Source organism: Diabrotica virgifera, chromosome 6 (assembly GCF_917563875.1).
Source record: "Diabrotica virgifera virgifera chromosome 6, PGI_DIABVI_V3a".
NCBI lineage: Eukaryota > Metazoa > Arthropoda > Insecta > Coleoptera > Chrysomelidae > Diabrotica > Diabrotica virgifera.
The window spans coordinates 178,306,058-178,324,354 of record NC_065448.1 but is presented as its reverse complement, the minus strand read 5'-3'; the positions used below and the strand labels follow the sequence as shown (position 1 = coordinate 178,324,354).

At 30.9% G+C, this 18,297-nt stretch overlaps 1 protein-coding gene across 1 annotated transcript in view; it reads right to left on the bottom strand.

The window, feature by feature from the left end:
* The window catches only part of LOC114336914 (cystathionine beta-synthase), an 82,786-nt gene extending 66,521 nt beyond the window's left edge, over positions 1–16,265 (bottom strand). Inside the window, exons 1-2 of the mRNA XM_028287305.2 lie at positions 15,434–16,265; positions 7,160–7,269 (exon numbers count right to left, since the gene is read on the bottom strand). Of these exons, the coding sequence (XP_028143106.2) occupies positions 7,160–7,269; positions 15,434–15,582 (259 nt within the window). The 5' untranslated portion in view covers positions 15,583–16,265. The remainder of the gene's footprint in view (positions 1–7,159; positions 7,270–15,433) is intronic.
* Positions 16,266–18,297: the final 2,032 nt, after the last annotated feature.

The following is an 18,297-nucleotide window of genomic DNA, read 5'->3' as shown; positions in this document are numbered from 1 at the left end:
CGAAGATGAAAAAAATACATTCAAAATAAGACCGGAATTGGATAAAATGACTAATTCTAAACAACTTTTCTTCTATCGAGTTTTTTCACTAAGTCAATACTTTTCGAGTTATTTGCGAGTGAATATGTTCATGTTTAACAAAATAAAACATGTTTTTGGACGGTTTTCTGAGATAACTCAAAAAGTAAGTATTTTAGCGAAAAAAATATTCTTAGCAAAAATATAGCCCATAAAAAATTGAAAAAAATGGTGTATACATAAGGTCTGTAGACCCAGTAGAAGCAGAGTTGTAGGTAATGAAAAGTAGGTTCTTCTTCGTCAAATTCCAAATCGAATATTTCAATATGAAATAACCCAAAATCGGAGCACTTTTAGGGGAAAATTCATTTTAACTTTTTTAGAGTTTTTAAAAAAGGTTTATTTTTGTTTTTTTTTGTTTTTTTGTGAATTTGATGGCCTTGGCTGAGCCAATTAGCCAGACATTTTATTTTAAAAACAAATATTTTTTTTTCAATCAGAGGAATTTTTTTGTATTTTTAACTCTAAATATATGTACATTATTTTGAATACATTATTTTGGATGTAAATATTTTTTTTTGTATATATTTATTTTTTTTTGTATATATATGTATATTTTTTCATATATATTTTTAATATGTTTTTTTTTTTAATTGTTTTTTTTTACTACGCTAAGACATAAACCCGATTCAACTTCGCGGAGGTTTACATCTTCGTAGTTTTTTTTTCTTCGTTTTTTTTCTCTCTTTTTTCTCTTTTTTTTACTCTTTTTTTTTGTTTTTTTTTTTCTCTCTTTTTTTTCTTTTTTTTTTCAATTATGATATACAATAATTACTTAAATCTAGAGGGTTAAAAAAAATAACAACAAAACAAACATGTTTGTTTTGTTTTAACAAACATGCCTGTTTTGTTTTAACAAAATTACTTAAATATAGGGTTAATTATATTGCTACAATTTATATTTACAGTTTTTGATATGCTCGTAAATTGTTTTTAATATATTAATATCTTCAGAAAAAATCAAATTGTTTAGGTAGACGGGAAGTGGAATTTTTAAAATATTATTTTTGTTTAAAAAAACTTGTAATATTAAAAGTAAGTGAATTACGCTCAAAATATTGTTGGTCCCTTTTATTTTTTGGTAAAAAAATCGAGAAAATCACCCCTTAATTAGCATTACATATACATTTTAACATTACCACTTCACAAGTTACTTTGCCTATGTATTATTTATATGATCTGTAAGTTTCATCGGTTCAAAGTGCTTCGTTTTGAAAAATAGTTAAAATGGCTTGAACGAGTAACTAATCACGAGTTTAGGCAAATTTTGAACAGCCATAGCATAACCAATTTTTGTCTAACAAGAAAACAAAAAATCAAAAATATTCAGAAAAGCAAAACGTACATTTTATTACTCTTTGAGATTTTTGGTATTCCTAATTGTTTTTAAGTTAATTCCATAAACAATTACGATTTTTTCAAAATTAAAAAAAAATGTTTTATTTTAAACGCAATTTTTTCCAAAACTGAGCACTTTGAACCAATGAAACTTATAGGTAATATAAACAATACTTAAGTTAAGTAACCTGTAAAGCGGTAACGACTAATTTTATTTGAGAAGCTAATTAAGGGGTGATTTTCGCCATTTTTTACCAAAAAATAAAAGGGACCAACAATATTTTGAGCGTAACTCACTTACTTTTAATGTTCGAAGTTTATTTAAAAAACAAAAATAAACCTTTTTTTAAACACTTTAAGAAAGTTGTAATGAATTTTCCCCGAAAAGTGCTCCGTTTTTTGGTTATTTCACATTGAAATATTCGATTTGGAATTTGACGAAGAAGAATCTACATTTCATTAGCTGCAACTCTGCTTCTACTGGGTCTGCAGACCTCACGCATACACCATTTTTTTCAATTTTTATAAGCTATATTTTTACTAAGAATATTTTTTTCGCTAAAATACTTACTTTTTGAGTTATCTCCGAAAAACCGTCCAAAAACATATTTTTTTTGTTAAAAATGAACACATTCACTCGCAAATAACTCGAAAAGTATTAACTTAGTAAAAAAACTCTATAGAACAAAAGTTACTTCGAATTAGTCATTTTATCCAATTCCGGACTTATTTTGAACGTATATTTTTTCACCCCCGAGAAAACTTTTTCACCCCGTATTTTCCAATTTTTGTAAAATGGAGGGGATGTAGAATTGTAAACTTTTTCTTATATAATATGTAATAGACAATTTCAACTACCTATTGCCAAATTTTCATCCTTCCTTTATTTTTTTGGAGGTTTTCGTAAAATTTTGCGTTCCTGATCGGGCTATACGGTGTTGCGGCTACCACATTTGAACTTGAAGCTATTCTTCAACTACTAAATGATCCATTATCAAAAATACATATCATCGAAGAATTGGCAAAAATTATAAAGCATATCATAGCTTAGGAAGAAAGAATTAGAAAAATCTGGATATCTGAAAAGGTGGATATGATAATAGAAGAACCAATAGAGTCAATTATAACTTCTTTCGGCAATAACGAATGTAGTGATGATGCTATCTAATCTTAAGAGAAATACGTTTTTATTTTAAGCCGGTCTTTTATTTGTAAAAGAGGGTATTTAGCCCAGTAAATGACCGCTTTGAAGTGTAATTTTTAGGACCAACTCCAAATTGCGTGAAAAATTTGGAATTAGGTTCTAGTTCTACTTACACACCTCTTTAAAGTTGGACTTGTGTTGTTGGTTGCTTTTACTTGGGTTGTGAAAGTCAAACCTTCTCGGGGGTAAAAAATGCGCGTTTAAAATAAGTCTGGAAATGGATAAATTGACTAATTCTAAGCAACTTTTATTCTATAGAGTTTTTTTAATAAGTCAATACTTTTCTAGTTACTTGCACGAGGAAATGTTTATTTTTCAACAAAAACAAAACACGTTTTCATGCGGTTTTTCGCAAATAACTCAAAAAGTAAGTACTTTATCGAAAAACTATCCTGTAGCAAAAATGTAGTATATAAAAAAAATTAAAAAGATGGTATATTTATAAAGTCTGCAGAATCGGTAAAAAAAAAGCTGTTGCTCATGAACAATACGTTTTTATTCGTAAAATTCCAAGTAGAATATTTCAACACAGGCGGAATATTCAACATTCCGCCTAAAACTGTGTTTTTTTGTTGAAAAATAAACATTTTCACTCGCAAATAACTCGAAAAGTATTGAATTAGTTAAAAAAGCAATAGAATAAAAGTTGCTTAGAATTAGTCAATTTACCCATTTTCGTAGGTACTTATATTAAATATATGTTTTTCAACCCCCAAAAGGGGTGACTTTCACCCCTCAATTAAAATCAATCAGCAACGGCACAAGTTCAAATTTGAAGTGGAGTGTAAGTAGAATCTAAATCCAAATTTTCATGAATTTCGGAGATGACCCTGATTATTTCATTAATAGGAGATTCTGACCAATAGAAAGCTACAGAAATAAAAATTAAACTGAAAATTCCACACCTGTAATTTTGAACCAATCAAAATACGTTATTTTGACAGATCACCATGGCAACGGAGGTATTTTATCGGAAATTTTTTGCTCGTGGGGTACCCAACAGCGAATTATAGTGGAAATTTTTTGACGTTTACAATAACAAAACATTTTTGACAGACTGGTTTTTATTTGTTTACATAATTTAGTTTTGATTCATTTTCTATCACTTGTAGTTACTCAAAACTTATGTAAAATTGAAGAATATACTATTTTCTATCTTGAAATGGTATTCCCATGCAACTACAATGAGTAGAAATTACGAATTTGAAAGCCTAAATAATTGCTGACAAAGCTATGGCGCGCTATTAATCTGTTCATGCAGCTTTGGATTTTCAAATGCAAATTTGGTGTGGAATTTTCTTACCGAATACCATGCGAAGTCAAATTAATATCCGGAAATTTTTTTTGATCATGAATATTTTTAGAAAATTTCCCTCGTCTGCGACTCGGGAAATTTTCAAAATATTCATGATCTCAAAAAAATTTCCGGAAATAATTTGACCTCTAGTGGTATTACTAGTGATAATTTTTGATAATTTTCCGTCGTCAAGTATACTACGTCAGATGTCCTTCGTTGCTATGAAAAAATACATTCAGTGACATAAATGACAATTAATGTTTTAAAAATTATAAAAGTGATGACTTTCAACCGTCAAATATTTATAACCACTGTGTGTTTAATTGTACTAATTTGTACTTACATAAATAAATTACAATAAAATTTTGGTTTTCAACAGTTTTATTCATGAAATAATCGCAACAAATTGCACTCGATCTCTAAAATTAATATAGAATTTTCGTGACACATAAAAAACTGTCAAAGTGTCACTCGGGAAAAATTCAATAATTTTAGAGCTCTTGTGCAATTACTACTGATTATTTCATTCATAAGAGATTCTGACCAATAGAAAGCTACATAAATCTAAATTAAATCGATTATTTTTTAATGATTTTAACTTCCAACCGTATAGTAAGATATTTGATCACGTGTTTAATTCTGTCCAATCAGATTAAAATTATACTGAGAATTATCTATTGTAGAAAATTACCAATAAATTTTTTTAAGTAGATTGTTTCTGTTTAATGGCAACCAGTTTCCTACTTTTGAAAACTGTCACATTTAAGAAAATATCCATAATATACGTATTAAAAAATAATTTTACGAATATCACACGACAGTAAGAATAAATAAGAAAATAATGCTTCATTTTTACTCAAATTTGTTGTCAATGGGCAATAGCCACTCGAGCCCTGCGGGCTCTCGTGTCTATTGCCAGACAACAAATTTTCGAAAAACTGTCGCATTATTTTCAATTTATTTTCATTCTCTTGTGATATTATACCCGATTATTTTTTAATGATTTTAACTTCCAATCGTATAGTAAGATATTTGATCACGTGTTTAATTCTGTCCAATCAGATTAAAATTATACTGAGAATTATCTACTGTAGAAAATTGCCGATAGAATTTTTTTAAGTAGATTGTTTCTGTTTAATGGCAACCAGTTTCCTAGTTTTGAAAACTGTCACATTTAAGAAAATATCCATAATATATTAAAAAATAATCTTACGAATATCACACGACAGTAAGAATAAATAAGAAAATAATGCTTCATTTTTACTCAAATTTGTTGTCATTGGGCAATAGCTACTCGAGCCCTGCGGGCTCTCGTGTCTATTGCCAGACAACAAATTTTCGAAAAACTGTCGCATTATTTTCAATTTATTCTCACTCTCTTGTGATATTATACCAGATAATTTTTGATTTATTTCATTCATAGGAGATTTTGACCAATAGAAAGCTACAGAAATCTAAATTAAATCGATAATTTTTGATAATTTCCTGTCGTCAAGTATATTACGTCAGATGCAAATCGTTGCTACGAAAAAATACATTCAGTGACATTAATGACAATTAATGTTTTAAAAATTTAAAAGTGATGACTTTCAACCGTCAAATTAATATTTATAACAACTGTTTGTTTAATTGTACTAATTTGTACTTACATAAATAAATTACAATAAAATTTTGGTTTTCAACAGTTTTATTCATGAAATAATCGCAACAAATTGCACTCGATCTCTAAAATTAATATAGAATTTTAGAGCTCTTGTGCAATTACTACTGATTATTTCATTCATAGGAGATTCTGACCAATAGAAAGCTACAGATATCTGAATTAAATCGATAATTTTTGATAATCTCCCATCGTTAAGTATGTCAGATGCCCTCCGTTGCTACGAAAAAATACATTCAGTGACATTAATGACAAATGTTTTAAAAATTATAAAAGTGATGACTTTCAACCGTCAAATACATATTTATAACAACTGTGTGTTTAATTGCACTAATTGGAACTTACATAAATAAATTACAAAAAAATTTTGGTTTTGAACAGTTTTATTCATGAAATAATCGCAACAAATTGCACTCGAACTCTAAAATTAATATAGAATTTTAGAGCTCTTGTGCAATTACTACTGATAATTTCCCGTCGTCAAGTATATTACGTCGGATGCCCTTCGTTGCTACGAAAAAATACATTCAGTGACATTAATGACAATTAATGTTTTAAAAATTATAAAAGTGATGACTTTCAACCGTCAAATTAATATTTATAACAGCTGTGTTAGTCTAAGAGCTAGAGCCGAAAAATCATCGTCATAAGTAATATGGAGTTTGGCATGTGAAATGTGTCTATTGTACATTGATAATTATGACCCCTTTCAGGCTGACACCTCAGTGGATACAGGAAGTAGCAATAAGGGAGGAAAGGGGAAAGTTAGTGTAGTCTTTAAAGGTTTTCACCTCCTATTTTGTTAAACCTCCATCGATTTGCATGAAAATTGGTAACTAGTTAGAACATACCTCAAGAAATAAAAATGATTTAGTGCCAACTTGCACTTTTACCCTGGGGGTACTTTTACCCTTTTTCCATTTCACAGGAAAAACTCCATATTACTTATGACGATGATTTTTCGGCTCTAGCTCTCCGTCTATGTGTTTAATTGTACTAATTTGTACTTACATAAATAAATTACAATAAAATTTTGGTGTTGAACAGTTTTATTCATGAAATAATCGCAACAAATTGCACTCGATCTCTAAAATTAATATAGAATTTTTGCCCTCGTGACACTTTGACATAATTAAAACTGTCAAAGTGTTACTCGGGAAAAATTCAATAATTTTAGAGCTCTTATGCAATTACTACTGAAAATTACACGGCATCGCAGTATTTTACATTCATTTACTGGGCTAATTAATATTTATAGTTTTTTCTATTTTGAAGTCATGTATAAAGACCACTTTAATACTCTTCCATAAAATCTTTGTTTTAATTATATTTCCATAATGAGTATAACTCAACGAAAGCTATTTATTACATATTAATGCTAATCAAGTCAAAAATATTTGTTTTACGTAATAATTATCTACACGCTGTTTATTTTTTATATAAATTGTGTTGCACCTTGCACCTGAATGAAAACAACTCTACGTTTTTAAACCATTGTTTACTTTTCAATTAACCTATTAAATATCAGTCAAACTGATAACACAATAAAAATTAATTCGTCAAATGTTATTAACGTACTTACAGATTTCGCACTCTAAATTCTCAGCTTTTGGAATACCATTTAATTTTACCATAGGTGTTTTTCCTACAGCTTTGGCTATATTTGGAAGTACTTTGGATGGATAGGGCTTCCTGAAACGAATACACAAGATGAAAAACAATTTTCTCGAAACAGCTTCTTGAAAAAAGTTCGTAAAATATTATTAGGCGAAGCAATAATAGACCGGACAGTATCGTCGCCCCGCTAGATTTTTTGCACAAACTTACCCAAAAAAGAGGTCCTTATAACATATTCACAGGGTGCCGGGCGGTGCCGTGGTCGAAAAATTGTTTAAACAATTTTTTTAAACAAATTCACGAAAATAATTTTTTCATTTCGAACAATTTTTTTAGATTACTTTGGTCATTCTGAGCAAAAAAGGGCTCTTATCATTTTTCTCTAAAATTGATTGTTGTCGAGTTGTATGCGATTAAAAATTTGAAAAATGCGAAAATAGCCATTTTCATGGCTTAGTAACTCGATTAAAAATTATTATTATAAAATTCAATAAGTAACCAAATCAAGTTTCAACCCCCTTCTTTAAGGCCCTAAAGAGATTTTTGTCATTATTTTATTACAAAGCTGTTATTTTTAATTATTAACAATTAGCGCTATAGTCCAGATGTATCGTCGCCCCCGTTAGTGAAATTATTCCGATTCGATTTTTTTGCACAAACTTACTCAAAAAGAGGTTCTTATAACATATCCACAGGGTGCCAAGCGGTGCCGTGGTCGAAAAATTGTTTAAACAATTTTTTAAAACAAATTCACAAAAATAATTTTTTCATTTCGAACAAATTTTTTTTATAACTTGGGACATTCTGAGCCAAAAAGGTCTCTTGTGATTTTTCTCTAAAAATGATTGTTGTCGATATACGCGATTTAAAATTTGTAAAATGCGCAAATTGCCATATAACTAGACAACAATCAATTGTAGAGAAAAATCACAAGAGACCTTTTTTGCTCAGAATAATCCAAATTAAAAAAAATCGTTCGCAATGAAAAAATTATTTTTGTGTGGATGTGTTATAAGGACCTCTTTTTGAGTACTTAAGTTTGTGCAAAAGAATCTAATCGAAATAGTTTCGCCAACGGGGGCGACGATACAGTTGGATTATAGCGATAATTGTTAGTACTTAAAAATAGCAGCTTTGTAATAAAATAATGACAAAAATCTCTTCAGGACCTTGAAGAAGGGGTTTAACACTTGATTTGGTCACTTTTTGAATTTCATAATAATAATTTTTAATCGAGTTATTAAGACTTGAAAATGGCCATTTTCGCATTTTTCAAGTTTTTAATCACATATAACTCGACAACAATCAATTTTAGAGAAAAATGACAAGAGACCTTTTTTGCTCAGAATGAATGACCCAAATTATCTAAAAAAATATCGAAATAATAAAATTATTTTTGTGAATTTGTTTAAAAAAAATTGTTTAAACAATTTTTCGACCACGGCACCGCCCGGCACCCTGTGGATATGTTATAAGGACCTCTTTTTGAGTAAGTTTGAGTAATTTCGCTAGCGAGTGCGACGATACTACCCGGTCTATAAAGCACTAAAATCGGCCTTACCTCCGAAAAAAAAAACGAAAAGACGGATCTTAATAATTATTTTTGCATTCGATTCGCGAATGCGCCAGGAAACTTTGTGACCCCGAGCCATGATATAATATTGAAAAACTGCATACAAAAAATGCATTCTTAAAGTGTATCTCAAACACACAATAAAAAAATTCAGAACTCGTTAATTATCGGCGGAAATGAGTTCAATTTTGTTACTCGGGAGGTTTTTGGGGTCGATGTCGATGAAAACGAATATGACGTCGAAAATGATCTCCGGAGTACCTGGTGCCCAGGGTACCTACTGTTTACCTCGTCTTGTGGAGTTTTCGGCAAAAAATTTATTAAAAAACTTATACTTATTGCAAATTCATATGCAGGGTGGAACTCACTTTTATGGAATAAAATTATTTCTGTCCTTGTTTAAAAAAATTATAAAAATCACCGATACCTCTCGATTTTTATATGTAAATTTGCGCTTTTTAAACATCAAACAAATGTACAGGGTGATTCACGCAAGCAGAGCATAGTTCATAAGCTTTATTTTTAATGGAACACCCTGTATATTTTTATATTTTTAAAAGCTCGTTAACGACCTCATTTTAACAAAGTATATTATGTAGAGCCTGTTACGTATACTACAAGGTGAAACTTTAAAATTATTTATAATAATTTTGGTCAACAAATTAAATACAAAACCTAATATACTTAGTTTAACAAACTACAGCTCCCGGCAGAGCCGTGCGGTACATCTTTTCAATATGATGCAAGCATCAAGCATGGACGTATATTTATACGTCCATGGATGCAAGTCTTCGAAATGCCGCCCCTTAAGTATGATTGAAACTTAACTTTTATTTTTATTAAATGAACCTACACAAAATGAAGGACAACTTATATTTTAAAGACAAAACCTACTTTACATTAAATAACATTAAATAACATTTACAAAAATTACAATTTTGCCCTTATTTACTGACTTTAATTTTGGCAAACTCGTCAATCACATTGGTTAAAGTAGCAGCTAGTGAGGACTCTATTGAAATGAGTGCTATATTTTTTAGTTTTGTTTGTCTTATGGACTTTAGTAAATAGTTTTTAATAACTTTTAAGTTTGAAAAACTTCTTTACCCACTATAGCTACCGAGACAGGGAGTGTTAATAAAATTCTTAGTGGTACAACTAATTTGGGTATAAAGAAATTAGGTCATTTTGGCACAAACAGTTCAAAATCTCCAAACCTTAAAAAAAGTTTTCATGGAGTACGGTATCATTAGAGATATATCACGAAATTTTTCTAGAATATCATTTGACTCTATATATGATTCTTATTCTTTTTCTATTGAAAGTATCGAATGGAGATTCATACAATATTATTCTAGTGTTTTATCATCTATTTTCCTCCATTAAAAATATCATATAAAAATTTAAAATTTTTATTATGAGTTTCTAGAAGCGAAAATATGCCATTCAAAGAATTACTGGCAATGTCTAAAATATAGATGAACCATTATTTATTTTAAATTTATCTTCCTCTACTAAGAACTCATCCACAGATTTTTCGTAATCAAATTTGCGATTTTTCTCCTGACTCGAATTTCATTTTCAGCTGGAAATTCGGAACTTATATCAAGATTTTCTGCAATTCCATTAACAATAATTTTTATTTGGACTTAGACAGATTGTCTCTAACTTTTCATTTTTTTCTGTAGTTTCTGACAACATTTTTACACAATCTGACAAATTTATAGTTACATGTTACAACATCTTCGAGACTGAATTTATATGAAATAGCCAAATGCTAAAGAACAACACCGCATATAAATTTATAATTTTTAATTAGTAGTTTTTGCTAATCCTCGTGCTTTGACTTTAGTTTCTGGATCTTTGTTGATATCTTCTATTGTTTCGGATAAGACATCATATATTTTACAAAATTTAAATCTTAAAGATTTCAATGCATCTATTCGACTTGACCATCTAGTAAGAATCGACGGTTTTAGAGTTAGTTTGAAACATGTTTTTTCAGAACTTTCCAACGCTTTGTAGAACCAGAAAAAAGTGCACCTACAGTTCTTGTATAATACAAAAAAGGTTGTTGTTTCTATAGAAGAAGACGCTGCGTCAATTATGACTAATTTTAAAGAGTGACAAGTGCAGGGCACCAAAAGCGCATCGGATATTTTTCAAGTAGGTATTCTATTTTGCACACCCTTTCTTATTCCTTTCATATCGGTCCCGTTATCATAGCCTTGTCCTCTAAGCCATTCTTAACACTTTTACCAATTTATCAAAATAACTTCGGTTAAACCTTCACTGGTTGAATCACCAGCTTAAAAAAAAACAAAAAATCCTTCGATATTATATTTGTTCTGACAAGAATTAAAAGCGACAACTCTTATCGTCAATGCGAGCTGTTCAATATGACTTAATACGTCTGGGGTATAATCGGCGATTCTCGAAAAATATTTGGCGATTTTTGTTATTTCGACAATTTTGTTTAAGGTAATATTACCCATTAAACTTATCAATTCATCTTGCCTGCTGTTGCTTAAATAAATCACAAACCATGTATCAGACTCTCTTTGAACTATCGTGATATGTTCTTCCATTACTGGATTAAACCCAGAGAGTTATTTTACTAACTTTAAAAAGTTTCCATTATTAGGTAGAAACAAATGATCAGTTGTTCCACGAAAAGCTAAACATTGTGAAGCCAAAAGTCTAATTCTTTTCAAAACTTCTTTCCATTAATGTTGAATTATCTATTATTATATTAGATTTTACTGATTATGCCGCCCCCCTTGTGATGCCGCCTGATGCGGCTGCCTCACCGCATCATAGCACGGCACGGCCCTGGCTCCCGGCGGACTGGGACATTTCGCCGTCGCCGTTTCGCCGTCGCCATTTCGCCGTCGCCGTTTCGCCATCGAGCCACTTCGCCGTCGGCCGTTTTGCCGTCCAGCCAGTTCGCTGTCGGCCGTTTCGCCGTCGCCATCCCGGCATTGGTTAAGTTTACAAGAACGTGATAACATACTAACTTTTTTTATACTAAATGTCGCGAGAACATGATAACATACTAACTTTTTTTATACTAAATGTCAGTGTAAATAAAATGCTGATGTTGCTAGTAAAACCAAGTTATATTTTCGTATGCCAAGGATGTCACCATCTTACAATTTAAGGCAAATTGGGCGTCGATATTGTATTCTGTAAGATGGCCTATCTGTGCCACATGCTTCTTCATGTTTTGTGCTAAGTGGAAGAAGCTTATATACAAGTAATGATCATCCCGAAATTATAAGTACGAATGCTAACAACGAAATGGCGACGGCGAAATGGCTCGACGGCGAAACGGCGACGGCGAAATGGCTCGACGGCGAAATAATGTCCTAGACCCGGCTCCCGGAGTGAACCGTGGCCGATGAGAAACGCTGTCGTCGGTCGTACACCCACCTAATGACCTAAACTCTATGCAGAGGGGATTTCTCTGATCGGCCATGGTTCGCTCCGCGAGCTATAATTATATCTTTCTTCTGTCTTCTATTTAGCTTCTTCTTCTTCTTTTTTATGTGCCGTCTTCTACCGAAGGTTGGCGACCATCAAACGATAGGTTTCTCTGTTTTGTGCCGCATGTATTATGTTCGCAGCTTCTGGTATTTGAAACCATTCTCTCAAGTTTCTCAGCCAGGATTTCTTCTTTCTGCCCAAACATCTTCTACCTTTAATCTTGCCTTCCACGATAAGCTGTAGCAGACTGTACATATCATTACGGAACACATGGCCCAGGTATGACGCTTTCCTCCTTTTAACAGTTGTTAACAATTTCATCTCTTTACCCATTCGTCTCAATACCTCTGTGTTGGTCACTCTGTCTGTCCAAGGTATTCTCAGTATGCGTCGATACAGCCACATTTCTAGAGCCGCTAACTTTTTTATATTGGCTGCTGTTAACGTCCACCCTTCTACTCCGTAAAGTAGCGTAGAGAGTACGTAGCATTTCGTGGCGCGCCATCGGAGGTTAACGCTTAGGTTGCGGTTGCTTAAGAGCTTTCTCATTTTTATGAATTTGGATCTTGCTATTTCAATTCGGATCCTAATCTCTACGTCTGGGTCCCACTTATCATTTACTGTATATCCCAGATATTTAAATCGGTGTACTCTTTCAATACGTTCGGCTTCAATATTCAGGTCGATATGTTGAATGTTCTTTTTACTGATCACCATAAATTTAGTTTTCTTTCTATTGATCTTCAGTCCAAATCGGTTGCCAGTTGTATTTACTCTATTTAGCATCATCTGTAAATCTTCGATGTTATCGGCCAGTATAACAGTATCATCTGCATATCGAAAATTACTTATTGGTACGCCATTAATCTTGATGCCCTCATTGTACTCTTCCAGTGCCTCTAGAAATATTTGTTCCGTGTACAGGTTGAAAAGCATTCTATTTAGCTGATTTTAAAAATTACCATTATTTAAAATGTGATAAATAATTAATTTCAAAATTTCACCTGGTATTATTCATAATAGACCATACATAATGTACTTTTTTTGAGATAAGGTTATTAAGTAGCTTCTAAAACATAAAAATATACAGGGTGTTTCATTAAAAATAAAAATAAGGGACTATGCTAGACTTGCGTGGATCACCCCGCATTTTTAAATTTATGTTTCAAACGTTTTTTTATAATCTTCTAAAATAAGGACACAAACAATTTTATTCTATAAGTAGTGTTTTCCACACAAAATAATTACAAAATTTCATCCTGTAGATATTATCATTATCATATATCCTGTATTTATCCAATTTTTAAGCAAGCACATTTTAAAAATATAAAAATATACAGGGTGTTCCATTAAAAATAAAGCTTATGGAATATTCTAGGCTTACCTGAATCATTCTGTACATTTAAATGTATATTTAATAATTACACTTTTATAAAAAAGAACTTTTTTATAATAAAACGTTTTTACTATTTATAGGAGAGAATATGAAATAATTTGACGATATAAAAAAATTACACTATAATAAAAAAAGTACTTTTTATAATAACATGGTTTTGTTATACACAGGACACAACATGTTCCGAAAGAATAAAATATGAATTTTAGTAGGTGTATTAACTGTTAAAATTATAATTCCAAAAATTACACTAGTATAAAAAATTACTTTTTATAATACCACGGTTGTTTGAAATGGTATATTTAATAATTAACTTATAAAATATGAATTTTAAGTGTATCAACTTTAATTATTTATTAAAAGAATTAAAAAAAGATACGCAACAGCCGTGTTCGAACTAGGGAACTTTCGATCTGCAGTCTAATGCCACTGACCCACCATCAATTTGTAGATATCGATTTATTTAACCTACTTTAAAATATCATTGCATTTGTCACATTTTTAGTTTGAAATCAAAAAAATCGATTTATCCATACAGGGTGATTGATCAGTGGGGTAAAGCTCCTTAGATCCGTTATAGTAATAGATAGCAATAAAAGTTAATAATAAAAATTGTAGCCAACTTTTATTACAGATTGATAATAATCATTAATCGTAAATTGTCCGTTTTAGACAATTCAGTCATGGCTTGCCTAAAATTTGGATAGATTTAAACCCGTAATTAATAATTTGCTCTGAAAAATGAAAATATCTCGAAAACTAATAAATTTAGATATAGGGAATGTTATATAAAAATTAAAGTACGGTAATGGTACTTCGATAGTAATATAAAATACAGGGTGTTTCATTTAAAATTACTGAGAAAATAATGTATTTGCGATTTGACTCACCCTGTATTCAATATAAAGAAAATTAGCAATATCGATTATTTATGAAAATTTTGACAATATAAAAAAATATGGGATCAATAAACCATTGCCGTTGTGCGTCTTTTTATTTATACAGGGAGTTAAACGTGTTACGATTTTCATATAAAATTGGTTATAACTTTGTAAATGTTATAACCAATTTTATATGTATAACATACTTAACCTTTATATTTTTGTAATGCAGAAGTTAAGAAGATTTCGAATATAAAATAAAATACAGGGTGTTCCATTAAAAAAAACATAACTTTGATCTGTCACTATGTTATCGAATACCCTGTAACATTCTAACTAATTTTGTAATGTGAAGTTCAAAGTTGGCTACAATTTTTGTTACTGACTTTGATCGCTATCCATTACTATAATGGATCTACTTGGCGTTACCCCACTAATTAATCACCCTGTATAATAGCAGTTAAATATTGCATTGTTAGCTAGTTCTAAGCTATTCTGAAAATTTCAGTTACCTAGATAGCCTAGAACTATTTTTAAAATGGATTACAAAATTTGCGGAGTCCGTGACAACAACCAAGCCAAAACGTTTTTAAAAAGCGCACAGTTACATGTAAAAATTGAAGAGTATCAGGGTTTTTTATGATTTTTTAAAACGATGACCGAAATAATTTTATTCCATAAGTCAGTTTCACCATATGCTTTAATCATAATCGAACCATTAGAAATAGTGTAAATGACAAAATTTTTATTACCTAACTATTATTATCAGTTGTTTTTATAGTTCCATTACTGCAATCGTTATGTTCAAACAAAAACAGATTACAATTTGATTCATTGAATAATTTAAAAGTAGCATGCCACAAAAATAACTAGAGGACCATTATTAAAATATGAATATCTTACCAATCCCATTTGCTGTGTGGAGATTTTTCCGTTTTATAAAGATCCTTCGTCCATGGACACTTGGGGATTTTATCGGGAATAACAGCTTTTTCTTCTAGAGGCGATCTAAAAAGAAATCCTGCATCTTGTTCTTTTATTAGCTGAGACATGGTGGATGAATATTAAATTAACAATCAACTATCCAAACTCACAACACGTTTACACTGGTTATTACGAATACCAAAGATTCACTAATACTGTGCAGGAGTGTGAAAATGCCGGGCTTTTATTCCATATGATAAACTGATATCACTATCACTTGATCAAATCTATGAACTATTGACCGGACCAATTGCTATGATGAAGTTGCTAAAGAGAACTACAAACGCAAGGTGGGGGGTTTGTTTGTTATTGTTATGAGACTTAAGTACTTTAAGTTTACTTTAGTTTTTAGTATAGCCGAGAAACCCGATGATGACTCTCATACCGCATACTACTACTACTTAAGCTAAACTCGACGTTCACACGTTCAGTTTCATTCAAGGTTAAGCCGTTAAGCAGAGCGAGTTTTATCTTTGGATACGTATATGTATAAACATTTTTTTAACAGAAGTTTCCACAGTACCGGGTCACTGGGTGGATCAGAAGGCTACGAAATAAAATTACGATTTTAGCGTTGTATTTATTTAAAATTTTTATTTTTTTAATGTATTTTCTGCTTGATAAAAAGGTCTGTAAGTTCTTTTCCATTTCCTGCTCTATTTTTCTACCGGCAAATTTATTGAAGTTGTTTGTCCATCGCATTTGTTCCTTCCTTCTCCTCTAGACCAGCGGTTCCCAAACTGGGGGGCGGACCCCCCAATGGGGCGTAAGGACATGTCAGGGGGGCGCGACACAAATTGAACGTTAAATTAAATTTAGGTAGTCTTTCTAAAATTCTAAATTAACCGCTTGTTAAACCGTGTCTGTTAAAGGCAGCTGCTATTATTCTGGGAACGCAGAGTAAGCCAAAGTTATCTCAAATAACTCTTTCTAACAACACTGTGAAACGTCGCATTAATGATATGGCCGAAGACATAGTTGAAGCAGCAAAGCAAAACAATCTCCATTTTTTGCTATTTAGCTAGATGAGAGTACAGACATACCACTATGTTCTCATTTAACTGTTCTCTTTGGGCTAATTAGCAAAATACAAGGAAAAGTTATTTACCAGCTATTTTATTGCTGGAATCGAATCTTATGATTGTATATATTAATAATATAGGTATGCAAAGTCCGCAAATAGTGTGCTACTTTTTTGTAAACAAAATGGCGCCCGAAAATTGTGTTTTTTTTTAATTTTTGCTCTATAACTCCAAAGATTTTAACTTTACACCAAAAACACCCAAATAAAAATTCACCGTAATAAAATTCTGCATCGAGATGTGTTTTTCCCGATTTACTTCGACGAAAATTTTCCCGGAAAATGCGGGTTTTCCAGCAAAATCTTTAATTTTCAACTAAAATTTTAGATAAGTAATTGTTTATCAATAATTAAATAACTTGGTAATATAAATGTTCTTTTCGTATATATGATAATTCCAGAAGCCGATGGAAATTAAATGAACAGTTTAGCAACAATTGAATTGTTAATTAAAAATTTACGGTCGCTATAATAACCACAATAATTATTATACATAAGAATAGCTATGATTTTTGTATAAAAAGACACTGTACCTATCTAATGTACTTTACAGAATTGAAATTGCGGCTCTAAAATATCTAAGCGGCCTCAGGAATATTTTAAATTTATAAACATTTTTTTGGCTTACAAACAAATAGAATATCTCGGGAAATATTAAATTAAATTAAATTGTGGAAACGGTATTGGAAAAAAAGCGACAGGACGCTTCTTTTAAAAGAAAAAACATTTAATTGTGAGTAGTTCCTGAGATAAAACCGGTCAAAGTTGACCAGAATTTGCGGCAAATATATAAAAAATAGGATCAGGACCATCACCTTTTATTTTTGTCCTCTTTCTCCACACCCATTTTTATATCTTTAAAATACTCATAACATATATTATTATAATAAAAACTATCGATATTACGAGTGAAAATTGCCAAAAATAGCAAAATCCAATCAAAAATTAGTTTGGAGAAAAAATAATCTCAAAGTTCAAGATCGGTGTACGTTAAAAAATGCATTTCCTCGGCTTCCCATGGAGCAATTTTCTTCATTCTTTTTTGTTCCCAAGTAACTCGAATGGAGCCATCTAACTAACGCATTAGTAAATGTCAGACTTGCTTTTGTTTTGTTATAATAGATTAATTATAATAGTTTGTATCCCGACACCAATAGGTAGAAGGGAATTTGATTATATATATATATATATATATATATATATATATATATATATATATATATATATATATAATAGTTTGTTATTATAAATAATAGGTGTAAAGTGAAAATCTTTAGAGTTATAAAACAAAAATTGAAAAAAACACGATTTTCGGGCGCCATTTTGTTGCCTAAGATGATATCTACAACAATAACACATACTTTTTCAAACTGTTTAAACTAAAAATGTTGAGGAAGCAGACAAATATTATTTATTAAAGAAAAAAGAGAAAGAAAGCAATATTAAACTCATTTTCCTACATGCTTTGCAGAATAATTTTCCATTAATGTAAAGAAGCTGGGGATAGGTTCTGATCCGGGAATAAACCAGGCTAGAATCTTTCGGCATATTGCACTATTCACAAACAAAAGTGAGCGCCTGCCTATGGATCGAAAAATCCGAAAAGGTCGTCAGTTCGAATCTCACCAAGGTCAGAAATTTTTCGTTTATTATAAATTAATAAATAAAAATGGTTTCTGTCCTTGTGGGATCGGTATTCACC